Here is a 17,649-nt window from a genome sequence, read left to right on the forward strand (position 1 = left end):
AATTCTATAAAGCCAAATCTATCCACTTTTTCCTTTTACTCTCCTGGGATTTTGTGACGTATTTACGAAGACCCTCCCCATCCCAGTATTAACAAAACGTCCTCCTGTATTTTCTTCTGTAAGTCTTAGAGGTTTACTTCTTATATTCAACTTCTTAATCCTCCTAGAGTTCCTGTTTGTGTGTGGTGTGAGATGAGATTGAACTTTCATTTTTTTAAATCAATATCCTGCTGTCCCAACACCACTCTGTGTAAAGTTCATCCTTTCACCTCTGGTTTGGAACTCCACCTTGATCATAAATGTCCATGTGTCCACTTGGGTCTGTCTCCGGATGCCTCTCCTGCCCCACGAGTCTCCTTGTCCTTTCCTGTGCCAATACTGCATTGTCTGAATTGCTCCGCTGCATTGTTCCAAGCTGGCATTTTGGCCCCAAAGAGAAACGAGGGCACCCAACGCGCAATTATCCCTCCCTCTGGAAGGCCTACACATTTCCTTCCCATCCAGGCTTCATTTTACCCTCACAAGAGCCCACTGGGTAGAACGACTCGTTCACATTCTACAGATGAGGACACCAAGGTTCAGACGGTTTAGCGAATTCACCCAGTTGTTGCAGGACGGCAGAGGCAGAGTCCAAGTAGGGCCCAGACTCCTGGCCCCGCCCATTGCCCGCCCCCATCCCCCATAGCCCCTGAGATGCCCAGCCTTCCGTGTCCCTGAGCTCTGCTGCCGCTTCCTTCCGGTGTCCTTATGTCGAGGGAGAGTGACGCCCCGTCTCTGTGAGCCACCCGCCTGTTGTCGGTCACTCTAGGTGTGATCAAACCTACACAATACAAGCCTGTGCCTGATGAAGAACCAAATGCAACAGACTTGGATGAAACGCTGGAGCGGATAAAGAGCAACGACCCCAAACTTGAAGAGGTCAACCTCAACAACATCCGGGTGAGGTTAACCCCTTTCACTCCACTTGCCCTGCTGTGGGGAGGCAGGGAAGCCATGTCTAGTGCCACCCAGACCCAGATGGCCCGGTCCTGGCTGTGCGGAGACAGCAGGGTCCTGCTTGGACTCTGGGTGCTTCTGGATCAGGAATAGAGGGAGGATAGTGTAAACTAGCACAGCCCATGGTCCTGGTTTCTTCTGGGGACTGACATCAGACCCAGATGTTCACCACAGGCCAACCCAGCTTCGGCTCTAGAAACCCGCCACCCTATTCAAAACACTGAGAGCTTCTCTGAGATAAAATCGTGAGTCAGACACATACGGCCGCACGGGATCCCGAGGCTGGAAAAGCCCAGGGCCCACCAGGTTCATGGGGTAACCAAGCCCAGGGAGGGACCTAGCCCTGAACCAGTGTAGCTGCACATATTCAGCCTCATTCTGCAACCTTAGAAGGGAACTGTCAGGCCAAATGTCCAAAGACATATTCCAAGCCGTCGGCCCACACCTCTCCAGACCTTTCCTGTGTGACCACTAAGGGCAGAGTGGGGACGGATGGACAGGCAGTCCTACCCTGGACAGGCTGCAGGAGGAATTCAGAAGCAGGCCCAGCTGCCTGCCCACCTGCTCAGCCCAGGGACCAGAGGGATTAGTTCTCGGGGGGTGTGGATGTAAGATAAGAAGTGGGCCCCTCACTCCCCGGCTCCCCTTTCCTTTCTTCTCCACTTTCTTTAAGTGGCTGCCAGCCCCACGGCACGATCAGATCGGAAACCTGCGCCCGCAGTGTTCTCCTGCACCTGGCCTTCCCCTGCTCTGCTCCCACGGGGGCTAAAGTGACACTCTGAAATAAGAGATCCGTTCAAACACAGCCAGGCTCTCTCTCTCGGGCGCCTCCGCTGTCTGCTGTGTGCACAGTGGGAGACGCTGGCACAATTCAGAGCTGTGCACCCTGGCAGTGCGTACCAGGAGGCATGGGGGTGTGGAACCTGGCCACGGCCCTGTGTCTTCACCGTGAGGCCTCAGGCAAGGGCTCGGCCCTCTGCAGGCCTCAGTTTCCCCTCTGCACGTGAGGCAGTTGGACTAGGTCAGTGGTTTTCACTTGAGATTAAAAAATAAATACATGCCAATGCCCGGTCCCTCTCCCTGCAGAGTCTGATCTTATTGGTCCGGGGCAGGCCTGTGCATCAGCATTTTGTGAAAGTTCCCCAGGCACCTCTGATGTGTGGCAGGGCTGAGATCCCCTGGGACAGATGTCTCTTAAAGATCATCTAGGGCCATGGCACACCTTAGTTTTCCAGAAACAAACCCAGAGAGGAGCAGAGACTTCCCCAGCGTCACACAGTGAGTCAGAAACATTGCCAGTGCTGGGGCGGAGGCCTCTCCCACACCCCCAGACCTGAGCTCTCACCACAGCACTCTTCTGCATCCTTTGCTTGATGTATTCCTCCTCCTCCGGTCTCCACATGTACAAAGAGACAATTACAGGTCCTATTTGAAATTTTCAGGGAGGATTTTCTCAATCTGTTCACCCAAAAGTTCTCCTCCAATCTCAGCCATTTGGGGCAAAGCAGGAACCCTTTGCCCATTCAGCTTTTTGGTCAGAGACTTGCAGGGAATCAGGTTGCACGTGTGAGAGAGCTGCTGCCCCCATCTCTCTGCCCTACCCGCCCCTGACAGGGGCTGCTGGTCACTGCTTGCCTTTCTCTCTGCAGAACATCCCCATACCCACTCTCAAGGCGTATGCAGAAGCCCTGAAAGAGAACTCGTATGTGAAGAAGTTCAGCATCGTGGGGACACGGAGCAATGACCCCGTGGCATTTGTATGTACCTTTCTGATCTGCATTGAGAGTGGGAGGCATAGAAACAGGAAGGTTGACGTTTGTAGCCTCAGGACTGGCCATGTGCCACTGATGAAGAACCCTGTGTGGTGTGGTGTGGTGTGGTGTGATGTGGTGAAAGGCACTGGGCTAGGAGCCAGGAGAGGACATGGACAGAACAGCCATTACCCAGGCACCATCTGTACATTATCCTCCATGGTGCTTAATCTCCATAACCACCCCTGATCCCAGAGGTGCAGGGCTCCCCACTTTACAGATGAAGAACCTGAGGTAAAGGGAGCTCAGGCAACTTGCTTTGTCCAAAGTTGCACAGCAAGTGAGAGGTGGAGCTGAGATTTAAAAACGAGTCAAATGTTCCCTAAAGCCAACTCTCTCACCACTCAGCATGTCATGAGTAGACAAGGGTCCACCCCTCCCTGGTCCTCAGTTTCTCCATATCTAAAAATTATTGTCTTCATCAATGGTTCCCAACGACCAATTTTATTTGTTTTTAACCTGTGTCTTAAAGATATTGCTGATTAGATTAAATTGTACTTATTATAAAGTAGCCATCAATTCGTTTTTAGAAAAAAGGAAAACATTCAACACATATTTATGGAGTCTGTCTGTGCCTAGCAGTGAATTAGGCTCTGAGAATACAACTGTGACCAAGACAGTCATAGCTCCCACTTTCATGAATATAATGGCCCATCCAGCCATGCAGACAGCTAAAGGATAACAGTACAGCGTGACTACTACAATACTAATAGCAGGTAAAAAGGTACAGGGATTAGCTTACCAGGCATGGTAATTAACCATTTAGTAGCAATCACTTTGTTGATATCCACGAAATAACTTGCTGGGATTTCGATTGAGATTGCATTGAATCTATATCAAAATGGGAAGAACTGATATCTTGACAATACTGAGTTTTCTTGTACATGAACATGGAATATACCTCCATTTATTTAGTTCTTTTTTAATTTCATACATCAGAGTTTTTTAGTTGTGCTCATATAGATCTTGTACATATTTTGTTAGCTTTATACCTAAGTATTTCATTGTTTGGGGTGCTAATATAAATGGTATAATGTTTTGTTTTTTTAATTATTATTTATGGTCAGCTGCATTGGGTCTTCGTTGCTGCGTGAGGGCTTTCTCTAGTTGCAGTGAGCGGGGGCTGCTCTTCGTTATGGTGCATGGGCTTCTCATTGCGGTGGCTTCTCTTGTTGCCGAGCACGGGCTCTAGGCGCACGGGCTTCAGTAGCTGTGGCACGTGGGCTCAGTAGCTGTGGCTCACGGGCTCTAGAGCGCAGGCTAGGTAGTTGTGGTGCGTGGGCTTGGTTGCTCCATGGCATGTGGGATCTTCCAAGGCCAGGGCTCGAACCCGTGTCCCCTGCAGTGGCAGGGGGATTCTTAACCACGGTGCCACCAGGGAAGTCCCTAACTGTAGATTTTTTTGTAGATATTCTTTATCAACTTACGGAAATTGCCCTCTATTCCTAGTTTACTGAGAGTTTTTATCATGCATGGATGTTGGATGTTGTCAAATGCTTTTTTTATCATCTATCGAAATGACTGTTTTACTTTTTTAGCTTGTTGATGTGATGAATTATATGAATTGATTTTCCAGTGTTGAACCAGCCTTGTATACCTGGGATAAATCCCACTTGGTCATAGTTCAACATACTTCTGAATTTATCTTGAGATTTCTTCTTTGACCCATGTGTTGTTTAGAAGTGTGTTGTTTCATCTCCATGTATTTGGGAATTTTCTAGTTACCTTTCTGTTATTCACTTCTAGTTTGATTCCATTGTGGTCTGAGAGCAGACATTGTATGATTTCTATTCTTTTAAATTTGTTAGGATGTGTTTTACGGCCCAGAATGTGGTCTGCCTTGGTGAATGTTCCATGTGCACACAAGAAGAATGTGTTTTCTGCTTTTGTTGGATGGTAGTCTATAGATATCAATTATATCTAGTCGATTGACAGTGTCGTTGAGTTCAGTTATGTCTTTCCTGATCTTTGGCCTGCTGGATCTGTCCATATCCATAGAGGGGTATTGAAGTCTCCTACTATGATAGTGGATTCATCTATCTCTCTTTGCAATTCTATTAGTTTTTGCCTCATATAGTTTGATGCTCTGTCATAAGGCAGGCACTCATTAAGGTTGTTACGTCTTCTTGGATAATTGACCCCTTTATCGTTATATACTACCCTTCTTTTTTTTTTTACATCTTTATTGGGCTATAATTGCTTTACAATGGTGTGTTAGTTTCTGCTTTATAACAAAGTGAATCAGTTATACATATACATATGTTCCCATATCTCTTCCCTCTTGCGTCTCCCTCCCTCCCACCCTCCCTATCCCACCCCTCCAGGTGGTCACAAAGCACCGAGCTGATCTCCCTGTGCTATGCGGCTGCTTCCCACTAGCTATCTACCTTACGTTTGGTAGTGTATATATGTCCATGCCTCTTTCTCGCTTTGTCACAGCTTATCCTTCCCCCTCCCCATATCCTCAAGTCCATTCTCTAGTAGGTCTGTGTCTTTATTCCTGTCTTACCCCTAGGTTCTTCATGACATTTTTTTTCTTAAATTCCATATATATGTGTTAGCATACGGTATTTGTCTTTCTCTTTCTGACTTACTTCACTCTGTATGACAGACTCTAGGTCTATCCACCTCATTACAAATAGCTCAATTTCGTTTCTTTTTATGGCTGAGTAATATTCCATTGTATATACGTGCCACATCTTCTTTATCCATTCGTCCGATGATGGACACTTAGGTTGTTTCCATCTCCAGGCTATTGTAAATAGAGCTGCAGTGAACATTTTGGTACGTGACTCTTTTTGAATTATGGTTTTCTCAGGGTACTACCCTTCTTTATCCCTAATAACTTTCCTTGCTTTGAAGTCCATTCATAGCCATCAATTATTTTCTGATCTTTAAAATACATAGGACATTTCCTTTGATGTCTTTGAAGTGATGGAAGTGGCTCATAGTCTCTCACTGCTGCCAGTGGAGAACCTCTAGATAGATGTCCTCTGACCTCAGGACATCTTGGTAGATCCTGAGTTTGCCCACAGAGAAACAGCTGGCAAAGCCACATGCCCTGTCCACTGCTATGTCATGGATCAGAAACTACACCTGTGCATGCTGGCACTCAGCTCAGCTCCACGAATGTTTGTGGGGAATTGACCATGTGCCAGGCGAACAGCTGATGTCAGCCCCTTCACACCAGGATACCCATTGCTGAATATGAAAATACTTCCAGAACAATTGGTGAATAGGCTTCCAGAGCTCTGCTAGTGCCCCCGCTGCCTGCCCCAGCTCTTCTCCTGCCCGTTCCTCCACTCTGCTCCAGCAAACAAAGAGTTGACACCTGGCATGACAGTGCCTCCAGGACCAGCTCAGCCACTAGTATGTCTACCTGGATTGGCCTGGTGCACTGACATACTGGTTGTTAAATTTTTTGATTATCAGGCCAGGCCTTTCCTGGGGAGTAAGAAGGGTGCTGTGGAGCGGGCACAGACTCAGTCCCTCCCCTCAGGAGGGTCCAACCTACTCAGGGTCACAGAGGAAGCTGACATGTCATCCTGGGGTACACGGAAGCAGGGGGAGCTGAGGATTTTGTCTCAGAAGGCATCCTGGGAGCTGAGCCTCACAAAGGTTTCAGCAAGCAGGGCCAGTGGGAAGGGCATTCCTGGATCAGATCATCATTTCAGACAAACAGGGCCCACTGATCATACATCCTGGCCATCAGCTGCTGGTGTCTCCTTTCCTCCATGACACGTCGTTTCTACCACCTGCTAATTACCTCATTTCCTTTAGAGGCTCTGATTATCATCTGCACCCCTGGCTGAAGTCCTCCAAAACGTGCTGGGGCCACCCGAGCTCCTCTCTTCCGGTTTGCCCTGGTCACTTGCCCAGCGGGATGGCTTCCCAGGCTCCCCTCTCTGCTGCTCAAAGAGAATGACGACTCCATGGAATTACAACAGGGACATAGAAGAGACAAGTGGAGAGCATATAGGGAGGTTGGGACTCCAATAGTCACTCAGTGAACAGTGACCGAGGACCTACTATGTGCTGGGCACTGTGTGGGTTGGAGGGCACCATGGGATGAATAAGGTGACCATCAGCCCACCAAGAGTACATAGGCTAATGGCGGAGCCAACACCAGAATAAAAACAACTCTAAACGCAGGAATACAAGTTCCTTGAGGGAGGTTATGGATAAAGTCTGTGAGGTTCAAGAGGGCAGGCACAGCTAGCTGGGGGGCATCAGCAAAGGCTCTTGGAGAAACGGGCACTGAGAATGGCCTTAAAGGAGGGACAGGGTTTGAACGAGTGAAGCAGAAAGGAAAGAGCATTCCAGGTGGCAGGGACAGGATGAGCAAAGGCAGAGCAGAGGGAAAACACTGTGTGCCCGGGGAACTGAGAGTAGCCCCACCAAGACTGGCAGCCAGAGTTGAGGCTGATCAGAGTGGGGGAACCAGGTAATAGAGGCTTTGGATGCAGGCTAAGGGGCTGTAAATCTCCAGCTAGGGGTTCGGGGCCATGGCAAGTTGGAGGGGAGGAGAGACACAGAGTAGTGCTTGGTGAAGGAAGTTGTGGAGATCGTCTTGCCTGGCCCCTGACGGTGTGCAAGGGACTCTCACTCCCAGCAAGGCTCCCTCAGTATTTTAGGTTCTACCCACAGGGGCTCCAGCCTTGATCAGGCTGACTCATGGGTACTCTGCATTTTCTCCTTTGGTTCAAGGCCCTTGCTGAGATGCTCAAGGTGAACAAGGTGTTGAAGACACTGAACGTGGAGTCCAACTTCATTTCCGGAGCTGGGATCCTGCGCCTGGTGGAAGCTCTTCCATACAACACTTCTCTGGTGGAACTGAAGATCGATAACCAGGTAAGATGGGCGAAGGTCTCCTTGTGTCCTTCACTTGATGCTCGTCATTCTGTACTTTCCCGCTTGCTGCCATATGGACTAGATGCTGCTGGACAGAGCAGATGCTGCTGCTTATAAAAGCACCAGAGCCCAGCTTTAAGGGACCTTCAAGGTTGTCCAGTCCACACCCTCCACCATGCTCACCTTCCTTCTTCATCATTCCCGCCAAGTGCTCCTCCACCTTCTGCTTGGAAACCCCTAGCGATGGGGAGCTCACTCCTTACCGAGATCACCCCTTTCATTCTCAGTGAGAATATCCTTCCTTATATCCAATAGAAATCAGCTCCCTATAAGTGCTGTTTGTTGAGTTTAACTCTGTTCTCTGCTGCACACAGGACACATCTGGTGCACAGGTTTTATAAACCATTGGAATCTTCCTCACTAGGCTAAACGTCCCCATTTTCATGAGTCACCCCCCCCGCCCCCCGCAACACACACACACTCAATGGGCTTTTGGGTCTTCTTACCATGAAGGTTACTCACTGGGAAAATTCTAGTTTGCCTTTATCCTTACAGGGTTATCATTCCTCTGTACCTTCTGTGGTTCAGTCATTTATTTTCAGGGCGACTCCTTCAGTTCCAACTTTCTAAGACAATGCTAATAAGAGTATCTTGTATTTTGCATGTGTTGAGGGTGTCCTGGGGGGCAGGCTCTGTGCTGTGCACCTTATACACATCATCTCTGATCTTCCCGACAACTCTGCAGGATATGAGTGTTATCAGTCTCAGTTTGCAGAAGAGAAAACAGCTCAGAGAATCTGAAGGCAAGCAGCTTCCTCAGGGCCGCCAAGTGAGCACTTTCGGAAGCAGGATTTGAATGCAGGTCTCTGACTTTAAAGCCCACACTCCCTCCAGTACACCGTGTTGCTTCCAGTGCTAAAATGCTTTCTTCTTTATGGTTTATGGATAGGGAACTTAAGCGTTTTTTCCCCTACATGAAAACGTTTGCTGAATGGTCATATACGTATGTATATAGGAAAAAGATTGGGTGGAAGTATAACAAAATTGTAGACGCTGGTTGTCCCTGAATGAGATTATCTCTACTTTCTTATCCTTATTGAAAAATACTACAAACAGAGAGAAAAGTGCATAGAAGTTAAATGCACAGCTTAATGAGTCATAATAGGCCAAGAACAAGCCAAGAACTAAAGCATCACCAGCCTCCAGAAGACTTTGATGGTCCCTCCCAATCATAAACCTTCAAAACTCTTCACAGTTTGCTCCCTACTTACTTTCACGCCTCCATGTCTTAGCTCTTGCTTTTCTCTCCCCCTGGAATGTCATCCCCTGCCCCTACCCCTTCTCTGCCTAGAGAAATCCTCCTCTTCCTTCTGGATTCAGTTGAAGCCTCTCTTTCTCCTAGTGGTTCTAGAGCCAGCTTGAACCAGCACGCTGGAGCTGACTGTACACATCCCTTCTCAATTCCACTTGAGCGATGGCACGCTGGTACCTTGAAGTCACTCCTAGTGAGAGTATTTACACTATGGAAATTGGCAAACACTACAAATCCAACCTTTTTGTTTGTTTGTTTGTCTGTTTGTTTTTTCCCAAGAGCCAGCATATCACCGCCTTCTCCCTTCAGCCTGCCACAGGGCCTCTAAGCCTCCCCACAAGACAGTTAGGTGCTCCTTCCCTGTGTTCTCCTAGCACCTCAGCTTCCCTGTGAGGTTCTCAGAAGACACTGCAGTGTCTGAGTCATGTCCATATCCTATTACCCGGCTCAGAGCTTGGCCCTGCAGTGGCACTTTATAAGCAGGGCTGCCCTGGATATTTGTATATGTTGTTCACTGCCCAATGAGGAGGCAGGGGGCAAAATCCAACCCATACTCTACTCTCCAAAACTCGGTCTGGGGCTTTATTCACCCAGAGAAGGCACTTTTCTCTAATTCATGTGAAGAGGCCACATCAGGCCTGCAGCAGCCCTGTCATGAGAGTTTGCTGCATCCAACACCTTCCATTTCGCATATGCCAGTGGCCTGCGGTTGCATCACCCATTCCCAGCCCCCATCACTTCCACCCTTTCTTCCATTGCTGACCCTGCTTTATCGCAGGCAGATCAGATGGAACAAAGGCATGTAGCAGGCTTGGCAGCAGCCCTGAGCCAGGCCCTGGGATTGGCCACTCATGTGACTCCAGGCCTACCCAGGCAGGGAGTCACTATCTACCCAGTGTCAGCTGAAACCTGAGCCCTGGGGCAGAACGTTGGCCAAAGGTGACCCAGCGCACTGGCCTCAGGTCATTGCAGCGGCAGCTTACAGGGAGTGAGCTGCCCACTACTACTCTCAGTGCTGTCTCCCCAGAGCCAGTGCTGACCATCACCCTCACCCTGGCTAAACACCCTGTGCGAGGACGTTCACTTCCCTGAGCCTGTTTCCTCGTTTGTAAAATGGGGATAGTAAGAATCTCTACTTCTAAGGAGATAAGAGATGCAAACTATGAAGTTGTTCACTTTTATAATTACTCGGAAGGTGACTTAGGGAGTTTACACGTTATTCTAAGAGTTAAGGTACTGAGCAGGTACCATATATCCATTATCTCATGTAATGCTTGCAAAGACTCTTTGTGAGTAGGTGTCACAACCCACCCCCGTATTGCAGATGAGGAAACTGAGGCCCAGGCAGGCTCTGTACCCTGCCTGAGGTCACACAGTAAGTAACAGAGGCAAGATTCGAACCCACGTCTTTGTGACTCTAAAGTCCATGAACTGTGCCTGTGTGGGCTCTTGAATCCTACTGTAGTTGTGTGTGGGTCTTGGATTTTCTCAGCTATCCCTTTCCCTTGGTGCCAGGCCAGAGCACTGGTCACCACCTGCCCCCACCCCATCCCAGGAGCATCTTTCTTCAGTTCATCTCAGTGTTTGATAAGTGCCTGCTGTACCCCAGGGCTATGCTGGGCTCTGTGTGTGAATGAGGCTCTGGCTCTGCCCTCTAGGGATTCCACACTGGATAAGAATATGGACAAGTGTACGGCTGACCATCCAACTGGGTTCCCCAGTAAGCCACAGACAGTGGGCCACTGGGGGGAGAAATCTCAGTCAGGAGCAGGTATCAGGGAGGGCTTCTTGGAAGAGGTGGAATTTGAGATAAACCCATAGGGTGGACAGTATCTCAGAGGGTGGCCACAGCCTCAGGTGCAGGGAACCACACAAACAAAGAGAAGGAGAGGGGGAAGCCGTGGAGCCCATCCAAACTAAACTAGATTAATGGGAAAGCGAGAGGAAAGCAAAAAAAGGACTTAGGAGCCCAAAGGGCTCTGAATGGGTGGTTCGAGGGGAAGTGGTCTGTGGGCTGTTATCAGCACCAGTCAGAGTCATGCTCTGCGAAGATGGTTCTTGGCTGGATAGGAGAGGATTGGGGGCGGGGCGAGGCCATCCGGGCCCAGGAGACCAGAGGGGGCTCTGACTGCCCAGATGCAGGGGGCCTGTGGGGAGGTGCTCCTGGGAGCCTGGAGTCTAGAGACTGGACTGGGGCCTGGTGGGGGAGGGGTGGGCTGAGGGAAGTCTGGGGAGGGGGCTCTGCTGGCCCGGGCTAAGGGACGCCACCTGCATGTCTCACAGTGTGCCGGGAGGCCTGGGCTCTGGGCGGCATGGCAAAGAGGAGGTGGTGAGTAGCGTTGGATTTATTCCTCGTTCTTGGTTAGTCACCAGGGTCTCCGGAGGCCGCAGCTTTCTCCTCAGCCCCTGCACCCGCAACCTGTGTCAGAGTCTCTGTCCTCCTTTCTCCTTATACGGCCAAAGAAAGGGACTTGGGGCATTCTGCCCAGCGTGACATGGAGCCTCATAGGCTGCCTCGAGACACAAATGCAGGAATAGGGTTCTGGGGCAGTTTATTTACTCAGCCAGGCTCTCTTTACCTCCAGGCCATGTTCTCTTGCCGCCTGGAGTTGCCCTGGGATGGCAGTGAGGCTGGGGTGGGAGGTGGCGGCTGACCACAGCCCAGGGTGCTGAGACACACCTAGTCCAGCCCTCCTTTTACCCCCTCGGTGGGGAAACCGAGGGTCAGAGAAGGGACAGGCTGGGCCAAGGTCATGGATCAAGTTAGTGTCAGAGCTGGGCTGGAACTGAGGAGCCCAGCTTCCAGACAGGCTGCATTTATGGATGGACAGAAAGGCCCTCCCGGCGCCCAGGAAGCAGGCAGCACACATGGGGTGCCTGCAGGCCCCGTACATCCCTGGCCAGCCCTATGCCAACGGTGGGGCGGCTCTCCGCTCGTCTTGATTCACCCTCCTCCCCCCCACCCCCCAGCTCCCTCCAGCAGGCCCTTCCCAGGACCCGCAGGGCGTGGGGCACTCTCCCTGCCCCTCAGCACAGATGAGGCCTGAAAACAGGACCCCAGCCCCAGTGAAGACACGGACAACGTGTGGGGGCCGTTCGCTGGATTTCTCACTTTTCATTCCAATATTTGACAGTGAGAATATGCTTCATATTTTGAAAAGGCGCTAAAGGAAGTGGATTGGGGTCTCAGACAGTCTCTATATCATCTGCCAGGCCAAGCCGGCCAGAGCCCAGGGCTGTGCTGGCTCCTTCAAGGACAGGCCCGAGCTCTTCCCAGCCCTTTCAGGAGCCTTGCCAGATAGGCTGGTGGAATCTTGCCATCCTCCCTCTGCCTGCCCTAGTCAGCGGTCCAAGCCCCATCTGAACCCATACAAGCTCCAGTGAACTCGTAATACCTGGGAGGAGTTCTCTGTCAAGAGTCTCAGCTGCGGTTCCATGCTTGTCCATTTGGGTGTTGGGCTGATGTGTCTTCTCAGCCTTCCCAGGTTGCTGTGCATTGATCCTGTTCCTATTTTTTCCAATCAATTCAATTCCTTGCCCTTGCCCTAGAGATACAGGGTACCGTGTGCTCTCCAAGGGCTCACAGTCTAGGGTAGCATCATCCAACAGAACTTCCTGTGTTGATAGAAATGTTCTGTATCTGCACTGACCAATATGGTAGCCACTAGCCAGTGGCTCTTGCACACTTGAAATGTGCCTAATGAAACTGAGGACCTGAATTTTAAATTTTATTTAATTTTTAAATGAAGTATAGTTGCTTTGCAACATTATATTAGTTTCAGGTGTACAACATAGTGATTCAGTATTTTTTTTCTAGACTGGATTTTATTTCTATATATTCTATAATAATACAGTTGAAAATCTTGCCCACTTTCACACTCAATAACTTTAACAATCAGTTCTTCTTAAAATTTTGGCCTAGGAGAACATCTGTATATCCAAACAGATGGGTTTGTGTGTGTGTGTGTGTGTGTGTGTGTGTGTGTGTGTGTGTGTGTGTGTGTTTATAACAAAGATAAATATGTATAACCTATTGTTCCCTGTTTGCCTTGAAAGAGAGTAGCCCAAGGGCAAACTCCGTTTTTGTTCCTTGCAAACATCCTACCTGTGGTGCCTTAAAGTACACTGCCTGTGCACTGCTATATTTGAAATAGATAAGGAACAAGGACCTACTGTATAGCACAGGGAACTCAACTCAACACTCTGTAATAACCTAAATGGGAAAAGAATTTGAAAAAGCATAGATACACTCACATGTATAAGTGAACCACCCCGATGCACACCTGAAACCAACACAACATTTTTAATCAACTACACTCCAGTATAATATGATTCAGTATTTTTATAGATTATACTCCATTATAAGTTATTACAAGATAATGGCTGTAATTCCCTGTGCTATACAATATATCCTTGTTGCTTATCTGTTTTATACATAGTAGTTTTTACCTCTTAATCGCCTATTCCTATCTTGCCCCTCCCCACTTCCCTCTCCCCTCTGATAACCACTAGTTTGTTTTCTATATCTGTGCATCTGTTTCTGTTTTGCTATATATATTCATTTGTATTATTTTTTAGATTCCACATAAATTTTATTTAATTTTAATTACTTAAAGTTTAAAAAAACCCAAACAATCTGATTAAAAAATGGGCAGAGGATCTGAATAAGAAGACATACAGATGACCAACAGGTACATAAAAAGTTGCTCAACATCAGGAATCAAGAGGGAAATGCAAATCAAACCACAATGAGCTATCACCTCACACAGTTAGAATGGCTATTATCAAAAGGTAAGAATTAACAAGTGTTGGCAAGGATGTGGAGAAAAGAAAGCCTTGTGCACCATTGGTGGGAATGTAAATTGGTGCAGTCGCTATGGAAAACAGTATGGCTATTCCTGAAAAAATTAAAAATAGAACTACCATATGATCCAGCAATTTCATTTCTGGGTATTTATTGGAAGGAAATGAAAACACTAATTCAAAAAGATATATGTATCCCCATTTCATTGCAGCATTATTTATAATAGCCAAGACATAGAAACAACCTAAGTGTCCATTGATGGATGAATGGATAAAGCAAATGTGGTATATACAATGGAATATTATTTAGCCATAAAAAATGAAATCTTGCCATTTGTGACAACATGGATGGACCTAGAGGGTATTATGTGATGTAAAATAAGTCAGACAGAGAAAAACAGATACCATATGATCTCAGTTATATGTGGAATCTAAGAAAAAACAAAAGGCAAAACCAACCAAGCTCACAGATACAGAGAACAGAGTGGTGGTTGCCAGAGGTGGGGGGTAAGGAGTGGGTGAAATGGGTGAGGGAGGTCAAAAGGTACAAACTTCCAGTAATACATAAGGCATGGGGGTATAATGTACAGCATGCTGACTATAGTTAATAGTGCTGTATTGCATATTTGAAAGCTACCAAGACAGTAAATCTTAAAAGTCCTCATTGTAAGAAAAAACCCACTTTTTTGTATTGATAACTGTGTATGGGGATAGATGTTAACTAGACTTACTGTGGTGATCATTTCACGATGTATACAAATATTGAATCATTATATTGTATACCTGAAACTAATATAATGTTATGTCAGTTAAAAAAGATTTAAAGAGCCACATTCCCCTGGTGACTGCTGTACTGAACAACACAGGTCTAGCTGGAGAGACAGTGTGGAGGCCGGTGACCCAGTAATGCAGATGGACTGGGCCGGGAGTAGAGAGGGACATACACTGGGCCACTTGAGTGTCCAGTGGAGAAGGATGGTTTCCAGGGGTAAGGATCAGGAAAGGTCTCATGGGGAAGGGGGCATTTGTGATGGGTATTAAAGCACTAAGGATACACCAACAGGTGGGTACGGGAGGGTAGGGGCATTCCACATGGAGGCAGGAGGGCACATGAACATTTAGAAATAGACCTCTGCCTGCACGAGGTACCAGGTACCAGACTCCCCATCCCTGGGGTAACCAGGCTGAGTAAAGACTGAGAGAGGAAATAAAGGCAAGGACTAAACTGTAGCACTTGGAGTGCCAGGCTGAGGAGGAGGCGGGGCTTATCCTGTTGGGTTATTGAATGAATTGAGACCCTGCAAGTTGTGCACAAGGCATTGGGAACATAGTGAGCTCTCAATAAATGGCAGCAGTTATTGGCAGTGGGAAGTGATTGGAGGTGGTTATGTGTTTCTGTTTGCTGCTTCTTTAGATCAATTTGGCAGTCTTGACATCTTAGCAATATTAAGTCTTCTGATCCGTGAATATGGGATGTTTTTATGTTTATTCAGGTCTGCCTTAATGTACAATGCTGTGGTATAGTTTTCAGCATGCAAGTCTTTACTTTATTAAATTTATTCCTAAATATTTTTATGTTATTGTAAATGGAATTCTTGTCTTAATTTTATTTTTGGATTGTTCATGGCTAGTGTATAGAAACACAGCTGGGTTTTGTATATCGATCTTACACCCTACAAGCTTGCTGAACTCGTTTATTAGCGCTAATAGTTTTTTGTGGATTCCTTAGGATTTTCTAGATACAGTATTGTGTCATCTGCAAATAGGAATAGTTTTGCTTCTTCCTTTCCAATATGGTGACTTTTCTTTCTTTTTCTTACATAATTGACATCCAACACGATTTCCTTGTCTCGTTTCTGCTCTGAGGGGGAATATCTTTAATTATTAAATATGATGTTAGCTTGCCTTCTCTGTCTTTTCAAACCTCTTTAAGATTATATTTACTTTTTAATATCTTATTGTACATAAAACTCAAACAATACAGTAAGATACAACAGAACACAAAACAGGGAGATACAAAAAAGGAAACAAAAACTTCCCCAAATTCCACCACCACCAATATGCTCCCAGGCTTTTCAGTGTATGTATATGGGAAATAGAGATAACTTTACATAAATATGACCCGTTTTGTCACTAGGCTTTGTCTACTCAATATTGTGTCATGGCATATTTTCCAGCCTGGAACTGACAATTCGCACCATCATTGTACAGCTGCCCATGTTCTATTATAAAGCTGAACCGTCATTTATTTGAGCAACCCCCTCTTGATGAATGTTTGTTTCCCTTTTATCCCCACTTTTATAAATGAGACTGATGAATATCCTCATCATATCCTTCCCAACACTGTGTATTATCGTGTTTTCCTTTCCTGTCCTTTTCATCTTTGTCAGATGATCACTATAGATTTGGGGGTAGGGAACTAGCATGATCAGAGTGAGGCTTTAGGAGGCTAACTCTGGCAGTCCCAACTTACTATGGGACCTTAGGCAAATCCTCTTCCCTCTCTGGGCCTGTTTCTTTATTTGTAAATGGCTAAAGGACTGGCTAGCAAACCTGGCTGTGTATTGAAATCACCTGGGAGTTTTAAAAACCACAGACACCTGAGTATCATTGCAGCCAGTGATTCTGATTTAATTAGTATGCGGGATAGCCTGGGCTGTAGGATTTTTAAATCTCCCTGAGACTAGATGATGTGAAGGTCCTTCCTGCTGAAATATTCTAGGAAGGCTGCTGTGAAGCAGTAGAAAGATCTGTTCTTGGTGTCCAGCAGCCCTGGGTTTGAATCTCAGCTCATTCGCTCCTGGCTAGCTCCTGTCTTTTCAAACCTCTTTAAGATTATATTTACTTTTTAGTATGGCTGTGTGACTTTTCAACTTCTCCAAACTTCCATTGCCCGCCCCCACCCCCACCCCCGCTCTTGGAGTGGGCGGGGACAGGGAGGTATTAAAATCCCCGCCCACCACTCAGGGTTTCTGCAGGTAGAGAAGGTTTAGGTCCTGCACAAACGAATGAGAGGTGACTGTGTTCTTTTCTTGATCAAAGAGCCAGCCCCTGGGCAACAAAGTGGAAATGGAGATTGTGAGCATGTTGGAAAAAAATGCAACACTTCTCAAATTCGGCTACCACTTCACTCAGCAGGGGCCCCGGCTGCGGGCGTCCAACGCGATGATGAACAACAACGACCTTGGTGAGTGGACATATGCACCCTACCCGCCGCCTATCATTCTTTCCACCTGTCATGGGGGGTATGGCAGGGAAAACTCCACTGCCGCCTTCCCCAAGGGAGTCCTCTTTTTGGGCCTGACTCCCAGTTTTCATGCTGATCCCGTTCCCTTGTTTTAGGTGTTTGCACCTTGCCTCCCCCCAGACCCTTGCCTAGACACAAGCGCCCTGCCTGCAGGCGCCGAGGCCAGGCCCTCCTCCCTGCAGGTAGCTCAGCTGAGCACAGGGCTGGACCCAGAGTGCACCCTCAGCGTGTTAGCCGGGTGAAATGAAACGTGGGAGGCACAAAGCCAACACGGAGTCTCCTCCTCTTCTGAATACCCTTTTTGGAGCCCAGAGTCCTCTCCAGGTCATACAGTGTGGCCCAAGCCCCAGATCCCAAGGCCACCAAACAGCCCTGCTACCCACACTGCAAACCCAGGGGACTTCACGTTGCTTTTAACGTAAAGGTTGAAAATGCTGACTTTATAGTAAAGTAAAACAGGTTACATTTAATCTCAGTTAAAGACATAGTTTGCATTTTTTTCTTAAAAAAAAAAAGAAAAGAAAGAAAATGTCACAATCTTTCTTAGGAGCAAACACCAAAAAGAAATACTAGTCAGTTGAACAAAAGGGAGACCAATCACCGACTTACTTCCAGATGCTAAGTGTTCT

The 17,649-nt window shown here is 47.4% G+C and overlaps 1 protein-coding gene and 1 long non-coding RNA gene across 5 annotated transcripts in view; one reads left to right on the forward strand and one right to left on the reverse strand.

The window, feature by feature from the left end:
* TMOD1 (tropomodulin 1) overlaps positions 1–17,649 on the forward strand; it is an 88,202-nt gene that overhangs the window by 56,026 nt on the left and 14,527 nt on the right. For all 4 annotated transcript variants that reach the window (XM_049711150.1, XM_049711151.1, XM_049711149.1 and 1 more), the window contains 4 exons: positions 809–939; positions 2,646–2,753; positions 7,515–7,658; positions 16,816–16,960. In XM_049711150.1, coding sequence (XP_049567107.1) covers positions 809–939; positions 2,646–2,753; positions 7,515–7,658; positions 16,816–16,960 — 528 coding nt within the window. The remainder of the gene's footprint in view (positions 1–808; positions 940–2,645; positions 2,754–7,514; positions 7,659–16,815; positions 16,961–17,649) is intronic.
* LOC125964736 (uncharacterized) overlaps positions 9,959–17,649 on the reverse strand; it is a 169,158-nt gene continuing 161,467 nt past the window's right edge. The window contains exon 3 of the long non-coding RNA XR_007477985.1: positions 9,959–9,970. This is a non-coding gene — a long non-coding RNA (uncharacterized LOC125964736). The remainder of the gene's footprint in view (positions 9,971–17,649) is intronic.

The sequence above is a fragment of the Orcinus orca genome, chromosome 6, assembly GCF_937001465.1.
Source record: "Orcinus orca chromosome 6, mOrcOrc1.1, whole genome shotgun sequence".
NCBI lineage: Eukaryota > Metazoa > Chordata > Mammalia > Artiodactyla > Delphinidae > Orcinus > Orcinus orca.